Raw genomic sequence first — 22444 nt, 5'->3', positions numbered from 1 at the left:
CGCTTCGCGGAAACGCCCCCTCCATTACTCGACACACGCTCCGAAGCCTCGATACAGAACGTCCCATCACTACTGGTCAGTACCTGATGTATTAGTCATGCAATCAAATTAATATTTAAACTGATGCCCAAATGCCAAAGTTGTTGTGTCCTAAATGCTATGTAACCATCTGCCACCAGATGGAGCTGCAGCTCCGACATTGCTGTAGAAACATGTAGGGAGCATCTTTTTGTTAAACCTGTCACTGCTCTGTATTTTAAAAGGCAAAAGAGCAAGATTAAATGTAAGTGGCAGAAATTAGCTTCCTGTGAAGGGTGGATGGGCTCCTCAGAGTGAGGAGTCCAGCTCCTCGGAAGGGCTCAGACTGCAGCCACTACTGCTCCACATTGAAAGGAGGCAGTGGAGGTGGTGGCCTGCTGGATGAGGTGTCCCAGGCAAGTGAAATGCTTGGAGTTGTTGTTTTATCATTTTATTAAAATAGTTGTTATGAACTGTAGAACAGTGTGTATTATTTGTAATGTACAACAATGCGCTACACAAAGATTTTTCAATGTTAATTTGCCGTATTTTAAAAATATGTGAACATCTATTGTAGTGTTGATATTTTCATATTTAACATCATTTTTATTTAAGTGTTTTTCTTCTCCACTATCTGTTTGGAGTTTAACGCTCATCGTTCACAATGCACGATGCCGTGCAGCTACGCAGCGTGATTCGTTACCGAAGAACGTAATAAGTCACCAGGAACACTTCCTGTTTTATTTTGAAATCTGTTTTACCTTCTGATTTGTTCCTGTTCCACCTGTCTCAGTTCACACACTCGCTCTCAGTGTAGTTGTTTAGCGTTGGAGCCGCCGCTCCTGTTCTTCTTCTGTGTTCTCGGCTTGTGTTGGACTTTCTTGGTTTGACTACGTTTCTGCCTTCGCTGGCTGCCCAGGTGTGGATGACTCCTGCCTTCTGGATTTTCCTCTGCTTCCATCTCTCCTGATTTGGATCCCTCTCCTTGACCGTTACACTTCTCACCTTAAATGCCCTAACCTCCTGTTAGTAAAGCTTCCTGATGATTGATTCTCAAACCTTTTGAAATGTGTGCTGGATCTTAAACAGAGAACCAGCAATGTGTGGGAGGAGACGCTATTGACCACAGAGTGTTCACAAGGCCGCACGGCGGCAGATTCTATCATAATAAAACACCTTTCTGTGAGTCTGCGATATGTTACGGCACCATTTGCTGCTTTACAGCATCTGCCATTGTAATTTGAAGCATGAAGTCAGCAGCTGCAGAGAGTTTGTAGCAGCAGCTTCCTGAGAGCATCGCCTTCAGCCCCCACAACCAGCTGCTTCTTCTGCACACATAGAAGTTTCTCTTCTGTTTTTAAACCAGGCGCCATCCAGGGAAGTCGTGTCAGGTCAGGTTATTCATAAGCACATATAAAAACAGCACAAGTGCGGCACAGCTGAATGGAATAAAACAGAGCAGCTGTGTCTTTACGCGAGGTTTAAAGATGTTGGTGACGTCCTAATTTGAAGGAGCAGACAGTTCCAGAGTTTAAGTGAAGCTACAGCAGAGCCTGATTCCAAAATAAAAGCTTTAGCAATAAGCAAAAGTGGATGAAACAAAGGTAGGGACTAGTTTCTCACAGTGAGCAGACGAGTGAACATTTTTAATCTTCACAAGGCTTCCTGTCCTAAATCCTTAACTAACCAGAACGCATGAGCAGAGTGCTCTTGTTTTATGAGCTTAGTCACCTTCCTGTGTGAGAACGCGTATCGTTTGTTTATTTGTCTTTTTCATTTACCAGCCGAGTGCTACTTTCACTTTACATTTAATTCAGTGAACTTTAATTGAGTGAAGACAGAAAATACTCTCCACAGTGCGGGGCAGCACATCGTAACACTGTGAGCTCATTTTATCACAAAGGTCGATTTAGAAAGATTTTCAGGTGTTCAGGAGGCTTCAGGTGTTTGAAGGAACGCGTGAACGTCCATATGTGTCATCGGCTCTGCAGCTCAGCCTCCGCCGTCTCCCGCTGTCTACTCTGAGATTCTCTGCACATTACCGACACCGTGAATCTGCTGACTCCTCTCAGATTTTTACATTTCTTTGCAGAAAAGCTGAGAAGTTCCTCTGAAAGCAGAAGCAGGCGTCAGTGTTGAATATTAATGATTCTGGTCCCACATGGATCCACTTCTAAAATATATAAAGTTGCAGGTTTGGCCTGAGGACATAATAAGTGAGAAGAGGTGATAACAAGAGGACACTTTGATACCTCAGACGTCACTTTGTTGTTCAGGTCAACTTGTACATGTGTGAAGGCACCACTAATCCAGGAGCCACGTTTACTTTCACAGACTCACACTAACACTGTTACCATTAACTACATGCAAAACTACAAAACGAGGACTGAGGTTTATTTAAACGCTGATGAGCACGGCCTGGACTGCACAAGAAAGGATGGAAAGAAACACAAAACTGCATAAGGTGGAAGCAGGAAGACTGGATGAAGTGATGAAGACAAGGACGAGTGAATTTACAGATGGCTGAAAACAACTTTCAGCCATACATTTCAGGTTATCCCAGAATTTTGACGTCCAGCTGAAAATTCTGAGAAAATAACTTGAAGTTGAAAAAGTCATTAGAAATGTCAAGTTCTCTGAGATTAAAACTTGGCTACGCCTGGCAAATATTATTTTATTCATTTATTTATTGTCAGTGGTGGAAACGCAAAACAGACAATCCAGCAATGAAAGGACTGCATCTGGGATAAAGAGCTACTCCTAACCTTCAAAGTAAAAACAGGAGAAACTAAAATACAACACTGACACAAGAAAACTAACAAGAAACAAAAAAACATCTTTGTGGCCTGGGAAAACCAGGGGTGTCAAACATGAGGCCCGGGAGCCAGAATCAGCCCGGCAAAGCATCCAATCAGGATGGACAGTGTTAGGAAATTTGAAGGAGGGCAGAAATTTTGGACTTTTAACTGCAATTTCCTACATTTTTACAACTTTTCCTACAGACACAGACCTCGTCCTCATACTATTTTAAATAACAACTACGCGATTAAACGATTTGTTTTTCTACCTGCTGTTTTGACAGTATAAAGGACATCTTCTCTGAATGAACAAAACTTTTCTGTCATTTCTTAAATTTGAGGCCCAGAGAGTCATGCTGAGAGATTTCTCTCATTTACTGCAGCAGCATTACTGCGTCATGTGCAAACACACAGGCACGCTGCTGAAACTGCTCTTCTTTTTCCTATATTCAGGATTTACCAGTGAAACTTGTTTACACATCTCTGGTTTAAATGTTGTTTCTAAGAAATCTTTGATTTTGATTCTTTGATTTCAATTATTTTATGATTTTTAGGTTGTAGTTGTTAGTTGTTGTCCACTACAGAGCCGTAAGCTTGAGAACACAACACACGTCTCATTGTTGCCTCCAAAGAGCACAAAGTCGGAGCTCTGCAGCGTTCCGTCTCTTTCAGGTCATTTTTCGGTCATTTGATGTGATGATCATGAAATGAGCAGGAAATGTGAACTCTGATGACGCAGTTCGGCTGTTTGATGCATCAGCCTGCACGTACACTAACGCAGACACACGACCGAGGCCTGGATCCTGGAAATATCTGCAGTGGAAATGTGGATGTGCAGGGAAGAACAATGAGACAAAGTCAGAGCTGCTCTTTCCAGGAAGGAGTCCTGTGTTTGACCACACAAAGGCTAACAGGATTTACCCAGAAGAACAGAGCAATCTTAAAATAGATTGATTGCACGTCTTGGTGGCCTTTAGTATTTCTGCTTAATTGGTAACGGTCGTCGGATTTGACTAATTATCTGTATGAAAAACGGCAGAACGAGTCTCTAATTGAAAAAGCAATAATTTGACTCCAGCTGTCTGCTGCTGTACAGGACTGTCCGCTGCTTCCCAGCTCCGGGTGGACAGATGGGAATCAGACCATAAAGCTTAGAAGAAAATGGATTTTCCTGATGGTCTTTCCTTTTTTTAGCTTTCAACTCCATTAAATCCTCCAGTGAAGTGAGTTACAGCCTCTTTGCCCTAATCTTCTTCAGGAAACTGCGAGGCCTTTTCAGAAGCCTCTCCTGCCTGCGGGATTCAAACCTGTGACCTCCTGGTCACAGCCAGGTATTTAGGCAGGAGCAGATTGACGACGCTTGGCTGAACATTTCAAAGCTCCCTGCAAGTGTCAGTTTGTGGGTGTGAGGTGTCTGGTGATGGACGAAGGCTCCGATCAATACTTGTGTCCATGAATGGAAGAAGATTTGTCATCCATGTAATTTTACAGGCTCAGAATAGCACGCCGTCCCCGAGCAGAGACCATCCGTCCTGCAGGCGGCTGACAGCTGGAGTTATGTGATGATGCAGCAGCATGGTGGGAACCTGAAGTGCCCTGCAGCATGAATGTTTGGACACATCGTTTAAAGTAAAATAAAACGCAGATATGTCGCTTTAAACATGGCCACACACAGACTGTATGTAGAAGATGGACATAGCTGCAGTGATGTCACAGTTTAATTTCTGTGGTCCAGATGTGAGCGTTGTGGCTGTTGCTACATCAGATTGTTGGAATTAGATTAGAAATTCAGATTTTTCTGCACTCATGTGAAAAAGCCTTCTTCCTGTTCCCGCATTTCACAATAAAAGTCCCCAACAAATAAACTCCACACCTGCTGCAGTTAAAGAAACAATTTGCAGATCCTGCAGATTTCAGGATTTAAAATAAAAATATTTTCTGTAGTGTTACACATTATGTAGAGGAGGACTTCATAATGTTTAATAGATGTAATAATAAAAACTGTTACTGTAAAAGTCACTTTAGATATTTCTATCAGCTTGTACTGCATTGGTTGAAAGTCTGAGATGAATGCTTCTGATTATCTGAGACAAGTTTAATAAAAACTCTGACATCTTCCTCTTCTCCTCCTGCACTGAAACTCCATCTTCATCATCCTTTGTCCAGCAGCCTCTGCTCTCCCTCCTCTGCACATGTCCAAACATATCAGCCTCACCTCTCCACCTGAGCTGTCCCTCTGATGCGACTGAGCACCTTCAGCTCTGCCTCTTCTTGTCATTGATGTTTTCTTGCTGTGAGTTTTCACTCTTCTTATCAAATACAGGAAATAGTGAAAGATAAAGCATGTCCAAACCTGTACCAACCATTAGTACTGTACATTTCAACATTTAAACACACTCAGAGACGGAATCAAGAGTTACTGCTCCGCAAGAAATAAACTTCAAGCTGAAAGCAAACATGTATCATGTGTGTGACACATATGCGATGCTGAGGTGAACATAATGCACGGATCTCAGGCAGCAGTAATTTTACTGTCACCGTTTCACGTCAGTCAGCGAAGTTTCTAAGAAAAGTATCTTAACAGCAGACAAATGTCATATTTTCAGATCCTTTGATATCCAGTAGAGACACGTCACCATAGAAACCAGGAAAACTGTCTTCTCCAGCCTCCAAATGTGGACTTTTGTTGTGCTTTAGAAGCAGAAAATCTCAGTTTGTGTCCACAAACCTGAATCTGAACACACAAGATGAGGCCGCACAATTTTAATGCATGACAGGAAGTCGGCAGTCAGTGGTGACACACTGACCATATCTGGACGGGTGGGCGGAGTTATCAGCTAACACTAGCTTGGGCATAAAGAGTACAGTTGGCACAGACAGACACCTGCTAATGAATCGCGAACAGACTAAAATAAAAGTTTAACTGTGGAAACTGAAGCTCAGACTTTGGCAGCCGTGTTTAATCAGGGTTTCTGAACAGTAACACTGTAATGAGTCACAGCCGGGTGAATATCTGCCTGTTTACAGTCAAAATTATCCTCCGTAACGTTGAGCTGAAGCCAGAAACACGCTGAGGCTGTTGCTGTTTCCAGATGAGCAGCTTGCATTTCACGATAAACCTGATATGAAACGTCCTCGTGCGGCTCCACGTCTCCGCCGTCCTCCGGGGTCTTGGACTCATCACCTGTCAGGTGCAGCAGACGATTTTTCTGTTTTATTCTGCACCCTCCCCTCAGCTTTCATGTCTGAGAGCTGCAGGCACTGAGGTGGAGCCGACCAGTGTTCGGGCCCACAGAGACCTCCAGAATGGACCTGTTCTTTCCTCCCCCGTCCTCCATGAAAACACCTCTTACAGCGATGGAGCAGCGATGGATGAAAACTGAAAAGCCACGTCACCGTTTCAAACTGCTCGTTGGTTCATGCCAGACCTGAAGGCTTTTTATCAACAGAGGAAGTCAGGTCAATCCCACTCTTCTTGAGACTTCTGTCATAAATAAGGAAAACTGTATGTACGTTCACAGTCTGTGTCTGTGGAGCGGTGACAAATTAAAGGAAAAACCTTGAATGGGTGACCTGTGCAGTGAGAGGGTTTTTTGCTGGCAGGGCGTCCTGAGTGATGGCCTCTGTCCTCACTGATGAAGTATTTCCACCCTGATGGAGCGGTCCCCCTCCACAGGACGCGAGGTCTCACAGACTGGTGTGATGAAGATGATGTGGATCATATGCTTGGGCCTTCGCAGACCTCGGGCCACCCACAGCGACTCTGAGCAAGGCGTTTGTCAGAAATCCAGCCGCTGAATAATTAAAGGTGTTACAGGCTGCTGTGTCATATCTGCATGATGTGGCAGACTCTTCAGCTGCACAGACAAAGAGAGGAGGGGGCGGTCGGGAAACTGAGCAGAGTCACTTTATTTAGCTTTATGTGGACAATGATGACTGTTGTTGTTTTAAATTACGGCGCTGAGATGAGATACAAAGACCAAAAAACGTTTATTTCTGCTGTAAAGTTGGACAATTTAACTCTGAGGGTCTGACTCACTGCCTCAAGTGGAGATCACAGGAACTGCAGTTTGGAGGTTAATACACATATTGGGAAAATCTGTGCTAGATAAAAATGACTGTCAGCTGCCAGCAGATTTATCTTTGGTATAAATTTATTTAGGTTATTTTCAGAAGAACTGGGATTGTTAGTAACTTCATCATCTCTGCGGTGTAGGACCAGTGGCTCAGGCTGGTGCTGTAAAGTTGTGGAGATATTTTCTTGGCCTTCTTAGAAGCAGCTGAGCATCGTTTAAAAGCTGACCATCTCCATCTCTTTATGACCACAATGCGCTCATCTCATTGTGGACATGCTCCTGATCCAGGCCTGTGCTTCACCGACAGGGTGGGGTTGGGTGTTCTCGGCCAACAGCTTCAGTCGGCGGCACTGATGTTGAGCGTTCACTGATGTCTGTGAACACCGGCTTCAGAGTGCCACGCCCACCTTTAATAAACCAATCAGCTGTAACTAAAAGCTGCCGTTTGGCTTTCTAAGAGATAAAAATAAGACTGAGAAATGGACAGACACTTTAAACGTGTCTCACAGAATAAATTTTCTGTTTCTACTTTGATGTCTCACTTCATTTTGCTGCTGATAAAGTTTCCACGAACTCTGTGACCCAGTTTGGTTCGGGGATGGGATGAGCGGGCTCCCACCAGCAGACAATCATCCTTTTAAGCGCTGCTGTATCCGTGAGGGATATGCTGTAGACTTTTCATTAGCACATAAATTAAATGTCACTAAGTAATAAAACCGACTGACGCGCCTCCTTCCACGAGAGGTGATGGTGCTCTGGTGTGTGTTAACCTCCGTGATGCGAACACGTGAGGCCGCCGTGTGATTCAGTGCTCGCTCAGTTGAGGTCGTCGTGAATCAAACCGCCGTGAAAAACGACTTTGTCTGTCAGCTCCGAGCTTCAGTCACGGTCCAGGAGATTCACGACTCAGCATAAATGATAAATACAACAAATCACCACGTGGCTTCTGAGTGTGGAGGACACATATAGAGGCATAACGCAGCTCCTCCACCCAGAGGAGTCCATCAGACGAAGGCTCCACCTGGAGCTGCTCCTGAGATTATTTTGGATCCATCAAAGCAGCTCACTCTCTGCCTTAAAGAAGCTCAGTTAGCTCCTCCTCCTTCAAGGAAGCTGTCTTCTGATTGGCTGCCCCCCACAAACAGAAGGTAAGAACAGCACAGAGCTTAGAGAGTTTGTCTCAATACAAAATGTAACCTCAATAATTGAAATTTGGACCATGTTTGATGTGAGCATCCACCACTGGAACAGCACACGTATGACTGGAAATAAAGAAAAGTGGAGAACATTTCCCGTGAGGAGAGTTTCATAAGATTCCTTCTTTGACGTTCACGGGATAATAAAGAGCTTCCCACAGGCTGCAGAGCGAGCATCACCGCTCTGCATCAGCCCTTCGCTGCAGCGCAGAGATGGCGAGAGGGAGGAAACCAGTAAATTATTCATCCCAGAGAGGAAAGAAGGCGAAGAGGGAGGGAACCCAAAGAAGGAAAGGCCAATGTCTTCTCAGACCAGTGCCACATAAAACCAAACATTTTCCTGCCCAGCAGGGATCCAGTCTCCTCGCTGGGTCCCTGGGCTCTGCGTGCAGCCGCACGGCGAGGACGTAACCCCGCAGAGTGACTGGATGGAGTAATTAAGCTGAGATGCAACCACCTCCAGGGTGTTCCTCCACTGTGGTCCTCTCACGCTTCAAGGTTTGATGTGTTGCATGTTCAGAGATGCTCTTCAGCATGGATGTAACATCTAAATATTTGAGTTAGAGTTTCATCTCAGTGAGACTTTACCTGGATAAATAAAGGATACCAACAGGCTTGGGGTGATTGCTGCTCACTGGGTGTATCCCCCTTCTTTCGGGGGGCTGTTCTGTTTAAACCTTAGAGATGGTTGTGGGAACCTCCCAGTGAGAGCTTCAGCAGGTCGTCTTGACCATGCCCTTATACCCAAACGCACAGCCATGTGACCGGCTGAGTATATATTTGTGTTAGCGAGCAGTTGGACACATATACCAAAAAAGTGGAGAGTGTATATGTGGTATAAACACACCTGACATCTGCCATATAAGGTGGATCTGTGGCACGCCGAGTCAAGCTGCAGGTGTGAGCCACATTTGTGCCAGAATATCTGAGTTTTCTGGCTGTAAACTCTTCTCACTGTATTGTATTTGTTATTTACGGCCTGTGAAAGGAGAAACATGATAACATCACCAACGAAGCACTGAGTGGACTCGGCAGCAGAGAGTTCAGAGAGGCTGAAATGCTTAAACCTGACATGTAGCACTTATAAAATACAGCAAAAAGAAGAAAACCTGAGGAGACGAATAAAAATAACTGGAGGCTTTTTTTCCCGCTCAGAGACGAGTGTGATCGGAAGTCTGATGGCTCGGACTGAAAGGAAACGGCGAGCGTTACGAGTCAGTACCGTCTGACCTGGGTCAAAGCGATGAGGCGGTGCTGCTTTCACAAAATGAGTGGGACCGTCCGCTGTCATGGCAACAGACAAAAATCGATGGAGCTCGGACAGATAAGAAACGGGTTCTTGTGTCTCTGGATTTAATCAGACGGCAAGAAAATCTGGTTCATTCTGGTTCTGATCTGATTGAGTGTTTAAACAGGAGGGAGGTTCACGCAGGCAAAGGAGGTGAAAGCTAAAAACAACTCTCTTCTTAAACAGATTCACTCCACAGGTCAATACTAAAGGTAGACTGACTATAATCTGCAGCTCTGACATCTGCAGTGCTAAAAGCCATCTGCTCAGTAAAAAAACAATTACTTCTGTCACAAACAATCCAGCGCTGCACGAGCTCATAATTCAGATTGTACGACTAAAAAACAACAAACAGGCCCACAGCCTGCCCCACAGCCCGCCCCGCTTCATGCGCCGAACAACGTGAACCAATGTGACCGACTCAGTGGTGTAACTTAGTACATTTACTTTATTATAACAGTACAGCTTTAATGTACTTTAATTATTGAGGTTATTAAGAGGAAGAATTATTAAGAAGAGCTCAGTGCATCATGGGAAGTCCTCCAGCAGCCTGAGCCTGTAGCAGCATAACCACAGAGATGCTTCAGGGTCACCTGATCCAGCCCGAACTAGCAAAAAGGAAAGTTTGAAGCCTAATCTTAAAAGTAGAGATAGTGTCTGTCTCCTGAATCCAAACTGGAAGCTGGTTCCACAGAAGAGGGGTGAAAACTGAAGGCTCTGCCTCCCATTCTACTTTTAAATACAACAAGTAAACCTGCAGTGTGAGAGCGAAGAGCTCTGATGGGGTCATATGGTGCTACGAGGTCTTTAGGATAAGATGGGGCCTGATTATTTGGCATTTTGTCTTTCCAGCATTTTTACAGTAGTCTATCAGGCTATTGATCTATCTCCATCTATTTCTCACTTTGATGACAACAACCTCATGAAAATCCTTAACCTGCACTCTTTCTAATGGCCAGCAGGGGGGCGACTCTTCTGGCTGGAAAATGAAGGGCAAGCATTAAAAATAAAATGACCTGATTTCTCCCGTGATTTATGACCTCTGTGAACTCTCTCCACATGAGTTTATGATGCCATTCGTTAGTTTCAGATTTCATTTAAATCATTTCCAGGTTCATTTACAAATTCTGCTCCAAATGAGAGTAAAATAGACAAAAAGACTGTGATTTCTGGCGTGTCTAGAGTGTTATTGACAAGCTGTTAGTGAACGAGTGTGCAGTGTCCTCTCTCACTGCAGGGAAGTCAAAGCGGACAGGAACACCTTTACCTGCAGTGATGACGGATAACAGCCTGAACACGCTCACCTGGTTTAGGCTCAGGCAGCAGCAGCAATGATACAGACAGAGGAACAGAGTAAGGAAAGAAGCTGACCGCTGCCTCAGACCTCCATCATGGAGGAAGCATCCACCAATCGAACACCAGTTAACCACAACACACCTGAGTCAGGAGAGGCAGAAACACTGAAACGCTTCAGCCGTGATAACGACGAGGAGCTAAACGAGCTGTTAAATGGGACTAATGGAGCATTTGCCACTGACGCACGAAACTCTCGCAGCAACCTGAACCTCGAGGGCGTATTTCAGAGGCCGGCGGTGGTGTTGGTTTGTTTCATCACACAGGAAAAAAACAGTGAGCACAAACAGAAAACGTCTTATCTGCACAGCCACACGACAGAGAGGGAAGCTCATTTATCAATAATTAATGAAGCGAAGCAGACGCGAGTGCAGCACAGACCGCAGATCTGGGTCGAAGGAAAATAATGTGGAAACTTTCCAAGCTGTCGTGTTTCAATGTTTAAACAGCGGCGTGAAACATTTCATTGCAGGATGATGATTGGCTGGAGGGAAACCCAGTAAACATATTCATGTTTTCACTTCAGGAAGAAACGATGATATAAAAATGTTAAAGTGTTCTGTGAACTGGCTGTTTAGTTACTTGTTTTAATAAGAAATCCAGTATATCGTTACCTAAACATAAAAACCTTTCAGTTTGAACTGAAATAAAAGCAAAACCTATGATTAAGTGTGGTGACTGTGGTCCAGGAGGCTCATTAAAGGCGCCTGCTCGCTGCAGTTTACATGTGTTTGAACAACAATAAGTCCTTATATTAAAAACTCAAATCGAAGATGGCATCACAGAGGCTTTTCCTCCTGCAGCCGCACCACAAACATCCAAATCTCCCAGATGGCTCGAGCCACGGGGTCCAAATATAGAAGGCTGGATGATAAAAGACGAGCGAGGCTGTCGGGAGGAAAAATGGTCCAACGCCAAAATGAGTTCTCAAGGCGCTGCGGCTGTAACGGCGCTCAGAGCCAGGAGGAGGAGTCGTCGTTACCTCCGAGCTTTTTGGGGTGACAACTCAGAGGAAAGCAGAGACCCAGGAGACTTCAAGGAGAGATGAACAAGCTTCAGAATATGCTTGGACCGGCGTCCTCCGGGCACAAAGCAGAGGCTCTCTGATCAAAGCCGGGCGCAGAGAGTGAGCGAGCTTCTGAGCTTTGAGGAGGAGCATCACAAAAAAAGAGAAAACACAGCAGGGCAACGCACAACGGCAGCCAAGACGGCAACCAGGCCACAGGCGGAACTCAGACGATTGATTTTCAGGCTGAAATCTACACGAGGGTTTGAGGGAGACCAGCAGCAGCGTCTCTCTGTTCATCCCTCCTAACAGGGCTGGCTTTTAACAAATGCATCATTTCAAAGGAGACACAGAATTAGACAACGATGTTTATAGTGAGGAAGTGTGATGTTGCGTTGCTTCAGTAAAGCTGTGCCAGCGTTTCAGCTCTCGGCCTCGCCCTGCTGCAGTAACGAGCAGAGAGTCTTCCCCCGATCGGCCATGTCGTCTTTACAGCTGCTTTAAAAAGGGCAGAAAATGTGTTTGAGTGGAAGCTGCCTCTTCACAGCTTTAATTACATTTACTTTTTGTGTACCAACAATAAAACTGTCCAGTTGAATTCATGTCCAGGTGTCTCATTAATATGTGTTTAAGGCTGGTGGTAAGGACATTTATTAAATGCTGAGACATCAGGTTTGCAGACTGAACCATACACATCAGGAAATCTGCAGTGGTTCATTTGCACACATCTGCAGGTCAGAGGAAATCTAAAGGTCCGTTTAAAGGAAATATACCGTCTCTTTGTTCCAATCATACAGTCTGAGTGTTATATAAGCTCATCCTTGTACTCTTATATGAGTGGGGGGACATCAGGGTCGTCCACGAACCCTTCAGAGAAGTGATCCTCGGCGGCTGGTGGATCCGGTCTGGATGTTTCCATCGGCCCTTCTTTGGCGATCTGGCGTGGCACGATGTTGGCGAGGTCGACGGCTGTGTGCTTGCTCGGGTCGACTTCGAGCCTCTCGGGAACGTTATTTTTCCTGTTGAGATAAAGGAGAATTATGAAGGTCTTAAATAAGTAAAAGAGCTTCGTGAAAGACACAGGTGTAGAGAAAGAGAGCGCCTTAGCCTCCTCCACTCCTCCTTCATTAATACATTAAATAAACAACAGCCTGCCTCTACAAACATTTATCAAAGGATGGTCAATGAATTTAACTGTGTTGCTCAGCTGTTGAAATGCTCTCTTCACTGCTGGATCAGCTGTGAGAACTGTTATTATAATGAATCCCTGCAGAGCTCCAAACCTCCTCCGGCATTAACATCAGCACAAAGACGGCACACCAGGAGCTTCACGGGATGTTTCTGAGGCCCAGCAGCTCCTGAAGGTGTAATGTGGAGGTGACTCAGACATTTGATCCATGCAGTGTGTGAGTAGAAATGTTCACGCACAGTTACACAAACTGACGTGCCCTGTTTCTCTGTGTCAGGAAACACGTTTTCCTCTCGTACAGAGATAAGGTGGTGACGCTTTAATTAAAAAAAACGAAGTAATTAATAAAAAGGGCGAAGCTCAGACTGTATTTATTTAACCCTGATTTTTAACAGCTCCCAAAGAACCCCACAGACTCGCTCTGTGAGCAGTTTGCAGACCACTTCAGGGGAAAGATCAGCGCCATCAGATCTGATATTTTATCTAATCGTGATATGATTTTAAATACATCTGAGGGCTCGATTGTACCTGAGGAGACACTGGACAGCTTTGTCCTGGTTAATGCTGAGAACTTTCAGAAGGTTTTCTCCACAGTGAGACCCACCACATGTCTTTTAGATCCAATCCCCTCTTTACTTTTTAAAACACTTTATGGATTTTTTGAGGCTGAGCTTTTATACATGATGAACTGCTCTCTTCAGTTGGGTGTCTTCCCTGCTGCCTTTAAAACGGCGGTGGTGAGGCCCCTTCTGAAGAAGAGCAATTTGGATTGTAATGATTTTAATAACTACAGACCTGTATCCAACTTACCATTTTTAAGTAAAGTCTTAGAAAAACTTGTTTTTACTCAGATTACTGATTTTCTCAATGATAGACAGATCCTGGAGATATTCCAGTCTGGATTTAGGGTGAACCACAGCACAGAGACGGCTCTCCTAAAGGTTTTAAATGGTCTTAGATGTAACTGGGACGCCCAAAAGCTCTCAGTCCTGGTGCTACTGGATCTAAGCGCAGCCTTTGATACAGTAGACCACGCTATTCTTTTAAACAGACTGAAACACATGGTGGGCCTCTCTGGTGCTGTACACAACTGGTTCACTTCATCTCTCTGACAGAACTTTTATGGTGAGTATGGATACATGCTCCTCTAAGATCCATAGAATGACATGTGGTGTGCCTCAAGGGTCGGTTCTAGGCCCTGTACTTTTTAATTTGTATATGCTCCCTCTCGGCAGTGTCATCAGGAGGCATGGAGTGAACTTCCACAGTTACGCTGATGACACGCAGCTGTACATCTCCGTGTCTCCTGATGACACCAGACCAATGGATGCCCTTTTTAACTGTATCTTAGATATACGATCTTGGATGGCAGAAAACTTTTTACAGCTTAACCAGGACAAAACTGAAGTTTTAATCGTCGGTCCTGAGGCTCAGAGAGAGAAACTCTTGTCTAAATTAGAGGCATTTTCACTATGTCCTTCGCTACAAGTGAAAAACCTGGGTGTTATTTTTGACTCTGAGCTTGGTTTTATCCCACATATTAAACATGTAACTAAAATTGGATTTTATCATCTAAAAAATATAGCCAGAGTCCGCCCTATTCTCTCTCGGGCCAACACGGAGATGCTGATGCATGCTTTTATTACCAGTCGCATTGATTACTGTAATGCCCTGCTCTCTGGTCTTCCTAAGAAGAATATTTCAACTTTACAACTCTTGCAAAACTCGGCAGCTCGTGTGCTGACGAAGACCAGAGGGCGGGCCCACATTACACCGGTTTTAGAATCGCTGCACTGGCTCCCCGTGTGTTTCAGGATCGATTTTAAAGTTCTTTTATTGGTTTTTGAATGTCTTAATGGTCTTGGGCCTTCTTATCTCTCAGATCTGCTTTTACCATACGAACCCTCGCGGACCCTGAGGTCCTCTGGTACTGGCCTTTTGATTGTCCCTAAAGTCAGGACACATACTCACGGAGAGGCAGCGTTTCAGTGGTATGGTCCTCGTCTGTGGAACAGCCTGCCGGAGGAGCTCAGGGCCGCAGAGAACGTACATGTTTTTAAGAACAGGCTCAAGACCCACCTTTTTAATTTAGCTTTTACTTAGCGTTTATTTATTTTATGCTTATTTATTCTATCCTGTTATTCTATTATTAATTTAGACTTTACCTAATATTTATTGATTTTATTCTTATTCATTTTTTAATCTTCTTATTCTATTTATATTTATATTGTATCCTGTTCTTATTTATTTTATCATTTTACCCTATATATATTGTATTGCGTCATATCTCCAGTGTTTCCTCGGAGGGCGCTCTCTGCACCGGGGCTGTTATTGACCGTGGCTGCTGGGTCTCTGGGGTCCTCTCAGCCTGGCTGGGGGGCTCCTTTGCCTCCCTCCTGCTGTGTGCCCAGCCTGGAGGCTGCGGTCTGTGACCGGCTCCCGGTGCAGACGGCTCCCTGTTATAGTGTTTCCTCACTTGGCTCATGCGAGCCCAGCCCAATTTTTACTCTTTAAGTGTGCGCGTGTGTGTATGTGTGTGTGGGTGGGGGGATATATGTGTATTGAGAGTGTGGGGAGTGAGTTGGAGGGTGGGGTGGGCTGCTTTTAACTATGTAAAGCACTTTGTGCTACATTTTCTCTGTATGAAAAGTGCTTTATAAATAAAGATTGATTGATTGATTGTAATAACAGAGCTGCTGGTGGATGAAAAGGATTTACTCAAACATTAGGATTCTCCAGCAATATCCACGGGAGTCTTACAGGAAGTCAGTGTAAGTCTGGAGTCATTATAGTGAATATCGGAAAATCCTGAACATGGTTTTAAGATGCTCAACGTTTGGATTTAGATTTAAATCTTAGTGAAAATGGACGCAGGAAGGAGAGCAAAATGTAGAGTTTATGAAACGTACAAAAAGAAAATGATTTCCTCAAAGAATCAGTTCAACCTTCAAGCTGTTTGAAAGCATCGGCCTGGTTCACCTGAGCAGTCACTGCTGTTCCCACGCTGGTAGTTTTAATCTGCGTGGCAGCTGACCGGCAGGTAAACCCACCAAAAAGCAAGAAAATAAGAACGATAACAGAAAAAACTCCTGACTATACCAAGAAACGAAGCACCAGCCGCTATCAGGATTAAAGTGAGGGTGATGCGTATGTGCAGTTGGGACAGACCACCATCATCCCTGACGATCGAGCACGTAGCAGTTCATCACCGTCACGTGTCTGCTAAAGAAACTGTAAAAGTCCTCCTACCTCCTCCGGTTCTGACCTCTGGGTTCTCTGTGAATAACTTCTCTCTTTCTCAGGATAGTTTTCCTCACTGTGAGGAGAAATTCACAGAAAATATCTGAGTTCTCAGAATCAGCAGCAGCAGCTCCCAGTTCTGAGAAGCTTTATGAGAACAGGAGAATAAATCAGCCATCGTTGGTGCTGATGCTGCGCAGAAACACTCAGGTTCCCAGATTTAATGTAAAACATCAATATGAGCGCTCGCACGGATGTGATCGATGGTGCAAAGTGCACGTGACACTCAGTTAATAAACCTTTTTTCACCTATTTTATTGGTTCAACTTTACTGGAGTTGGTTACAATCAGTCACCAGTTTACTGTAATATTTGGAATTATGTTCATTGTGTATCAGAAATATTCTGTGGAAACAAACTGACTTCATGTGTTCATTATTTACTGTTGTGTTCAGTGTTGTTACTCAGGCATCCATAAATTCATCTCCGGGGGTCAATTTTCCACATTATCTGTTACCATCAAACCGAAATGATCCAGCTCCTCCTCTGAACTCATCTCCTCCATCTTACAACAATCAAGTCCATTAACCCATCAGATCAGTTTATAGGACGCCGGCTTCACGGTCAGATGTGCTGTGAGCAGCAAACCGTCTCCGGGGGTTTCTCTGATTGTGTTTGTCGAATTAACCGCAATGTAACACGTCACCGTGGGGACACAGACACACAATGACACTCAACAACTGGGTTAATCTGACATACCAGTTGATGCTAAATTGTTCCACTCGTGTGTGCACAAATTGATTTTTTTCTCCCTTTCACAATAAAAGTCCTAGCCATGGCTGCTGTGCTGCTGGAGTGCACAGAGGAATCACCCTGCTTAAATGTGAAGTAGAAGACATTGTGCCTTTTCTCCTCCCATCCTCCTCGATCAGTCACAGCAGATGGCCACCCCTCCCCAACCTGCCACTGGTTTCTTCCTGTTAAAAAGGGGGTTCTTCCTTCCCACTGTTGCCAGGTGTTTGCTCGTAGGGGATTGTCTGATTTTGGGGGTTTTGCTGTATTACTGTTCGGTCCTTACCTTACAACAGAAAGTGCCTCCAGTCAACTGTTGCTGTTATTTGGTGCTATATGGATGAAATAGAATTGAATTGCATTATTTGTGAGACTGTTGCAAAGCAAAAGTCCTTCTTTATGTTGCTGTCTGAAGAATTCTGTTTTTCATAACTAGTTCTGTTCTGTATTTTGTAGCACACAGACAACCATTCGCTCTCACATTCACGCCTATGGGCAAGTCAGAGTTTCCAGTTAACCGATCCACACTAACTGCATGTCTTTGGACTGTGGGAGGAAGCTGGAGAACCCACGTATACACGGGGAGAACGTTCAAACTCCACACAGAAAGAGCCCGGCCTGATGGTGGAATTGAACTCAGGGCTTTCTGGCTGTGAGGCAGCAGTGCTAACCACCGTGCTATAATACCTACAAATAAATGTTAAACTGAAAGGAGAAAGATTAAAAGACACAATCTCAATGTCTTAAAGAAAAATACCACAAACTGACCCAAATTCTGGTCTCCTCTTGATCCAGTCCACAGTGTGGAGCGTATGCTCTTCCAATAATTAGGCTTCCTTTTAGTAAAATTTTCCAGGAAGAGCGTTGTTACTATAATTTAATCTTCTGCACAGCAGCTGACAATAAACATCAGAAGGACGCAGGAGGAGGACGAGGAGCCCCTTCATTACTCTCTGCATTCTCCCGCCTGTTTATTAAGAGGGGAATAAAGCTGCCAGAGGACTGTAGAGAAAACACACCGCGTCAGGAAAACCTCGGACAGAGAAAGCAAGCGTGTCGAATTTCAGAAATGAACGTTTAGTACATTTGATATTGTGGTCAAACAGGTTTGTAAGACAGGATGTTTCCAGAGTCCATCAACAACCAAACCTGGAAAAATATGATCATAATGTGGAAGAACTTAATGCCACTCTGTCACAGTTCCCCTTTGCTTAGCTCCACATGCACAATATCCTGCAGCAGTGACGTACCAGTCACAGCAGCTGCTGGGAAATAACAGCTCCCTTATAGACGCCCAGTGAATCTGCATTTGGACTTAGAGCTGTCGGCTGTTTTGTGTCGTGTTGGAATATTTTTGGTTTTCATTTAGTTTGGCTTTATTCCCTCATTTTTTAACTCTGCTTTTTTTGACCCACCCCGCCCCCAACCAGTCCTCCTGCACCTCACTTTGGTTCTGCCACATTATTCTTCCTGTTAGAAGGGAGCTCTTCCTCCCCACCAATGCCACGTCGATAGGGGACCGTCTGATACTGTGATATCTTAACTGATCACAGAGGGACTCAAACCAATTCATCTCCAGTCTGATTCTGTAAACAAGGTTTCGTATTTTTCAAGTTTGGCTTCCAGTCAGCGCCTCACCGTGTGTCTCAAATATGTTTGTACATATGGGTCAGACTTGTGCACAGGTGTGCTCGTGTTCTCCCATCAACTTTTCTTTCATAAACTTTCTTAGACCTCGTTACGCCTCAGCACAGTGTTTATAGATGTGAATACTGCAGAACCGAGTAGAAATGCAGGAAACTTTGGAAGTTCATGAGCTCTCAGAGTAACCTGAGTGCTGATGAAGTCTGCAGGAAAATAAATATGACTAAGCTTTTATTGGACGGAGTTCCTGCAGGGTTATCACTCTCAGTTCGGTAATGGGGATGTAATTGAGTTGTACTCAGCCACAGTAACAACATCAGCGGGTTCTGTTCAGTGTCTGCGGCCACCGATCCACAGAGGATTAGGTTTTGGAGTGGATGTGAGGTGATGTCACAGGTCTGATCTGAACCCCATCGGCTCACGTTAAGATAAGAACCAGGCTAAACGAGTCACGTGGACGCAGAGAGACGAGGTTAATGCGCAGATACCGAGCTTCTTCCTGATGTGGACTTTTTTGATAAGACAAAAATATGATTTAAACCTGAGTGCAGATTCAAAGGCTTTAATGGATCGCTTGCAAACACACATTACAGCCAGTTTTTAAAAGCCTTGTGCTGAACTACAAAGGTAAACTCAATGTGGGACAGAAACGTTTCGGCTGGAGGTGGTACTGCAGAAGTGTCCATGATGTTCTGAGCGGCTCCGTGTGGAGAGGTTCAAATATCTTAGAGTCCTGGAATAATGAAGGATGAGAGCGACAGACGGTCTGTTGTGGTGAAAAGAGAGCTGAACGTGAAGGTCGATCTACTTTAATATGCCCACCTATCGGCTGTGGAAGTCCATGTCATGTAGATATGGGCGCATAGTGCCCCGAGAGGTTTCATTAAAAGATTAGGTTGATTTAGAGGAACAACCTTTACTCCAGAACTCTTTTTTCCGACAGAGATCTGCCTCACTGAAATGAAAACTGTAAGTGTCACATTTAGAAGAGTCTGGAGTCCGCTGTGCACAAACAGCCTTTATTTTTATTTTGTTTTTTTAATAAAAAGATTAACGTGAATTATGAACAGCTGACGGTCCTCTTTTCAAATATGGAAAACAGACAGATTTCAATTAGAAGCAATTTTTAGAAGAATAGAAAATTAGAAATGAGATTAAATCAGAGAGCTGTCAGCCTCTGCATCAGTGCAGGTACTAGCTCAGCCTGGATGTGAAAGAGAATAAATAACCCTAAATATTAAAAAAAAAAAAAAAACCCTCCCAAATACTGATCTAGAAATTTCCAGACTTTGATTTTGGGGGCTTTGTGGGACCCAGTTCAGTTGGTAACAGTCCAGATTCACCATTTATGGGTTCAATGATGGATAGAAAGGAAATTCTTCTCTTTCCTTGAACTGCGAACACAGTAAATACATTTAAAACTGTAATGAAAGAAAGAGAACAATAAGAAATAAAAATGGAGCTGCTAGTCCCGGGCCTCCTCTGCCCGGCCTGGTTAGAAAGTCCAACATGGCTTCCTGTCATTGGTCACTCATAGTGGAGGTCCTCGTGGGTACTGAGGCAGAGAGCACGCCATATTACCCGCCTGGGAACATCTAACAGGGTTCTAACACCACACACATCATCTAACAAGTTTCCTGCCAAGTTTGGTCACGAGGTCAGAGGTGGTGAGGTGGAAGGGTCAAAGGTCACCAACTTGACTGGGGTGCCTAAAATGTTTGAATTTTATTTGCCAAATTAGGTGGAGAATTATCAAGAGTTTAAATTTTTCTGCTTTACGTGATCGGAAATCAGAACTTTGGATTTTGGGAAATAAACAGTAATTTAGCAGCTGTTAGACTGATTACTTCATTTTTGAGGGGAGATAAAAAAAATTTTTAATTCTGTTTATCTGCAATTAATGTAACCTCAGGGAGTTTACTATAACAACCCAGACTGGGCTTTCCAGGTGACCTTGACCTTTAACCTTTCAGATCCACTTATCAATGGCGCTGTGAGCCGAGGGTCTGAGATTATGTCTGAGTCTATTTTACACTTAGTGCTGCCTCGTGCCATCAAGAAAATCCATTTCAAACCCGATCAGGGCCTTCAGATCAATTTCCGCGCACACCCGAGGCAGAATACAGAATCTAAAGGCCCAGGGGTCAAAGGTCACGCCTTATCATATCGAAACTATGCAATAAGTCAGCAGGAAGCAGCGGAGCTCACCTGTCACCTTAGCATTTATATCGAGAGTCCAGGACTGCACTGGGACTCTTTATGGAGTTTGATGGGGACAGATGAAGGACAGGAAGCGACTCTGTCATAAAGCAGTAATGATGATGATGATGGTGGCGTGGTGAAGAGCACACCTCCAGGCATGCAGAGGGAGCGGGGGATCAGTTACACGGCTCTGCAGACTAATGTGGTCATTAAGAGGTGAAGCTGAGCTCAACCTCAGTGAGAGCTTCATCACCTCACAGAGGAAGAGGAGCTGCTGATCGTTCATGTTTCAGTCAGTGAAGATGAGACAAACACAAAGACTCCAAATCTTCTCTCCTGACTCTTAAAGTTGCACGTTTACAAATTCACAACTTTGACCAGAACATAGACTGTATATAAAAGATGATCTACACACATTTTGGACCTTTATGGCCATCTTGCTCTGTTGGAGCCACATCTCCGATCCCTCTCCTCATTTTTAAATCTCACACAAACACTGAAGGGCAGAATTTTTAATCACCTTAAAGAACTGAAACATACATGTGTGTATATTTCAGCCGTGACCACACCTCTCTCATATACTGAAAGTAAAAATACACCTGCTCTCCTCCTGATGTATATGATTGTGATTTTTACTGAAGCACAAGCTTCTCAAATAGTCTGCAACAGTCATATTATTTAATAGATAACTGCATGAAAACAGCACAAACAGTCCTGCAGTTCAGGGTCTCCAACTATCTGACAGAAACACAGGAGGGGGATGCAGATGCTGTCTGAGGGCAGCTGGAGGCTTTTAAATAGAGACAAGATATGAAAAAGGTGTTTGCTGACTCAGGTTTGTTCCTTTAACTTTATATAAAATGATTAAAAAGTGTAACAGCGGTATGTTACCAGAATGGTGAGCCAAACCAGCTCCAAGTGCTTCAAAGGACAAAAATGGTTTAAATTCAACCAAAAATAATTGTAATTGTTCTTTTCTCTCAGAGTGGGATTTGGGTCACATTCACAGTTTGGTGGTCTGCAGCAGCTGTTTTCAGCAGCCTGCAGCTAAATATGAGCCCAGCAGCACAGACACGTTTCACTGTGGAGAATCCTCTTCCTCACTTCCTCCCAAGTGTAATGATGCCGCGTGGGTCAAGGTTATCTCCGCCCAGCACACGGTCATCGAGCAGGGAGAGCGCCATCATGAACACGGCTGATAAAATGAGTCACGCTCAGTGTTTAAAATACAACAGGCATCTGTAATCAGGGCAACGGGGGCCTGATGAGCCAGAGGTGTTTAAATATGTGCGTATTAAACTCGAGGCCAAACTCAGACTAACACCACAGCCAACAATGCTCGACTTCTTTCACACAAACACAGACCAGCCTGCAGGCTGCACCTCTTTATGCCCTAATAGTATTATAAACCTAGTATTTCTGACTGTTTATCATCTATTACCATCACAAATAGAAAGTTGTATGTATCACATAACATTATTCCTGCAGTTTAAGAAACTAATGCCCAGTTAAATTTCACTTAATCATCAAATCACAAATCAAACAGTTTTTTCAAGGTGCTCAAAGTAAAGATCTTACAATATTAAAGAGAAAACCTCAATACAGTGTATCAGCAAGCACTTGGCGACAGTGGGAAGGAAAAA

General features: G+C 44.1%; 1 protein-coding gene across 1 annotated transcript in view; it reads right to left on the bottom strand.

The window, feature by feature from the left end:
- Positions 1–11563: 11563 nt before the first annotated feature.
- dnaaf11 (dynein axonemal assembly factor 11) overlaps positions 11564–22444 on the bottom strand; it is a 51344-nt gene continuing 40463 nt past the window's right edge. Inside the window, exon 12 of the mRNA XM_082514307.1 lies at positions 11564–12754. Coding sequence (XP_082370433.1) covers positions 12565–12754 — 190 coding nt within the window. The 3' untranslated portion in view covers positions 11564–12564. The remainder of the gene's footprint in view (positions 12755–22444) is intronic.

The sequence above is a fragment of the Aulonocara stuartgranti genome (assembly GCF_965226115.1).
Source record: "Aulonocara stuartgranti genome assembly, chromosome: 18".
Taxonomy (NCBI): domain Eukaryota; kingdom Metazoa; phylum Chordata; class Actinopteri; order Cichliformes; family Cichlidae; genus Aulonocara; species Aulonocara stuartgranti.
This window is presented reverse-complemented; position numbering and strand designations above follow the sequence as displayed.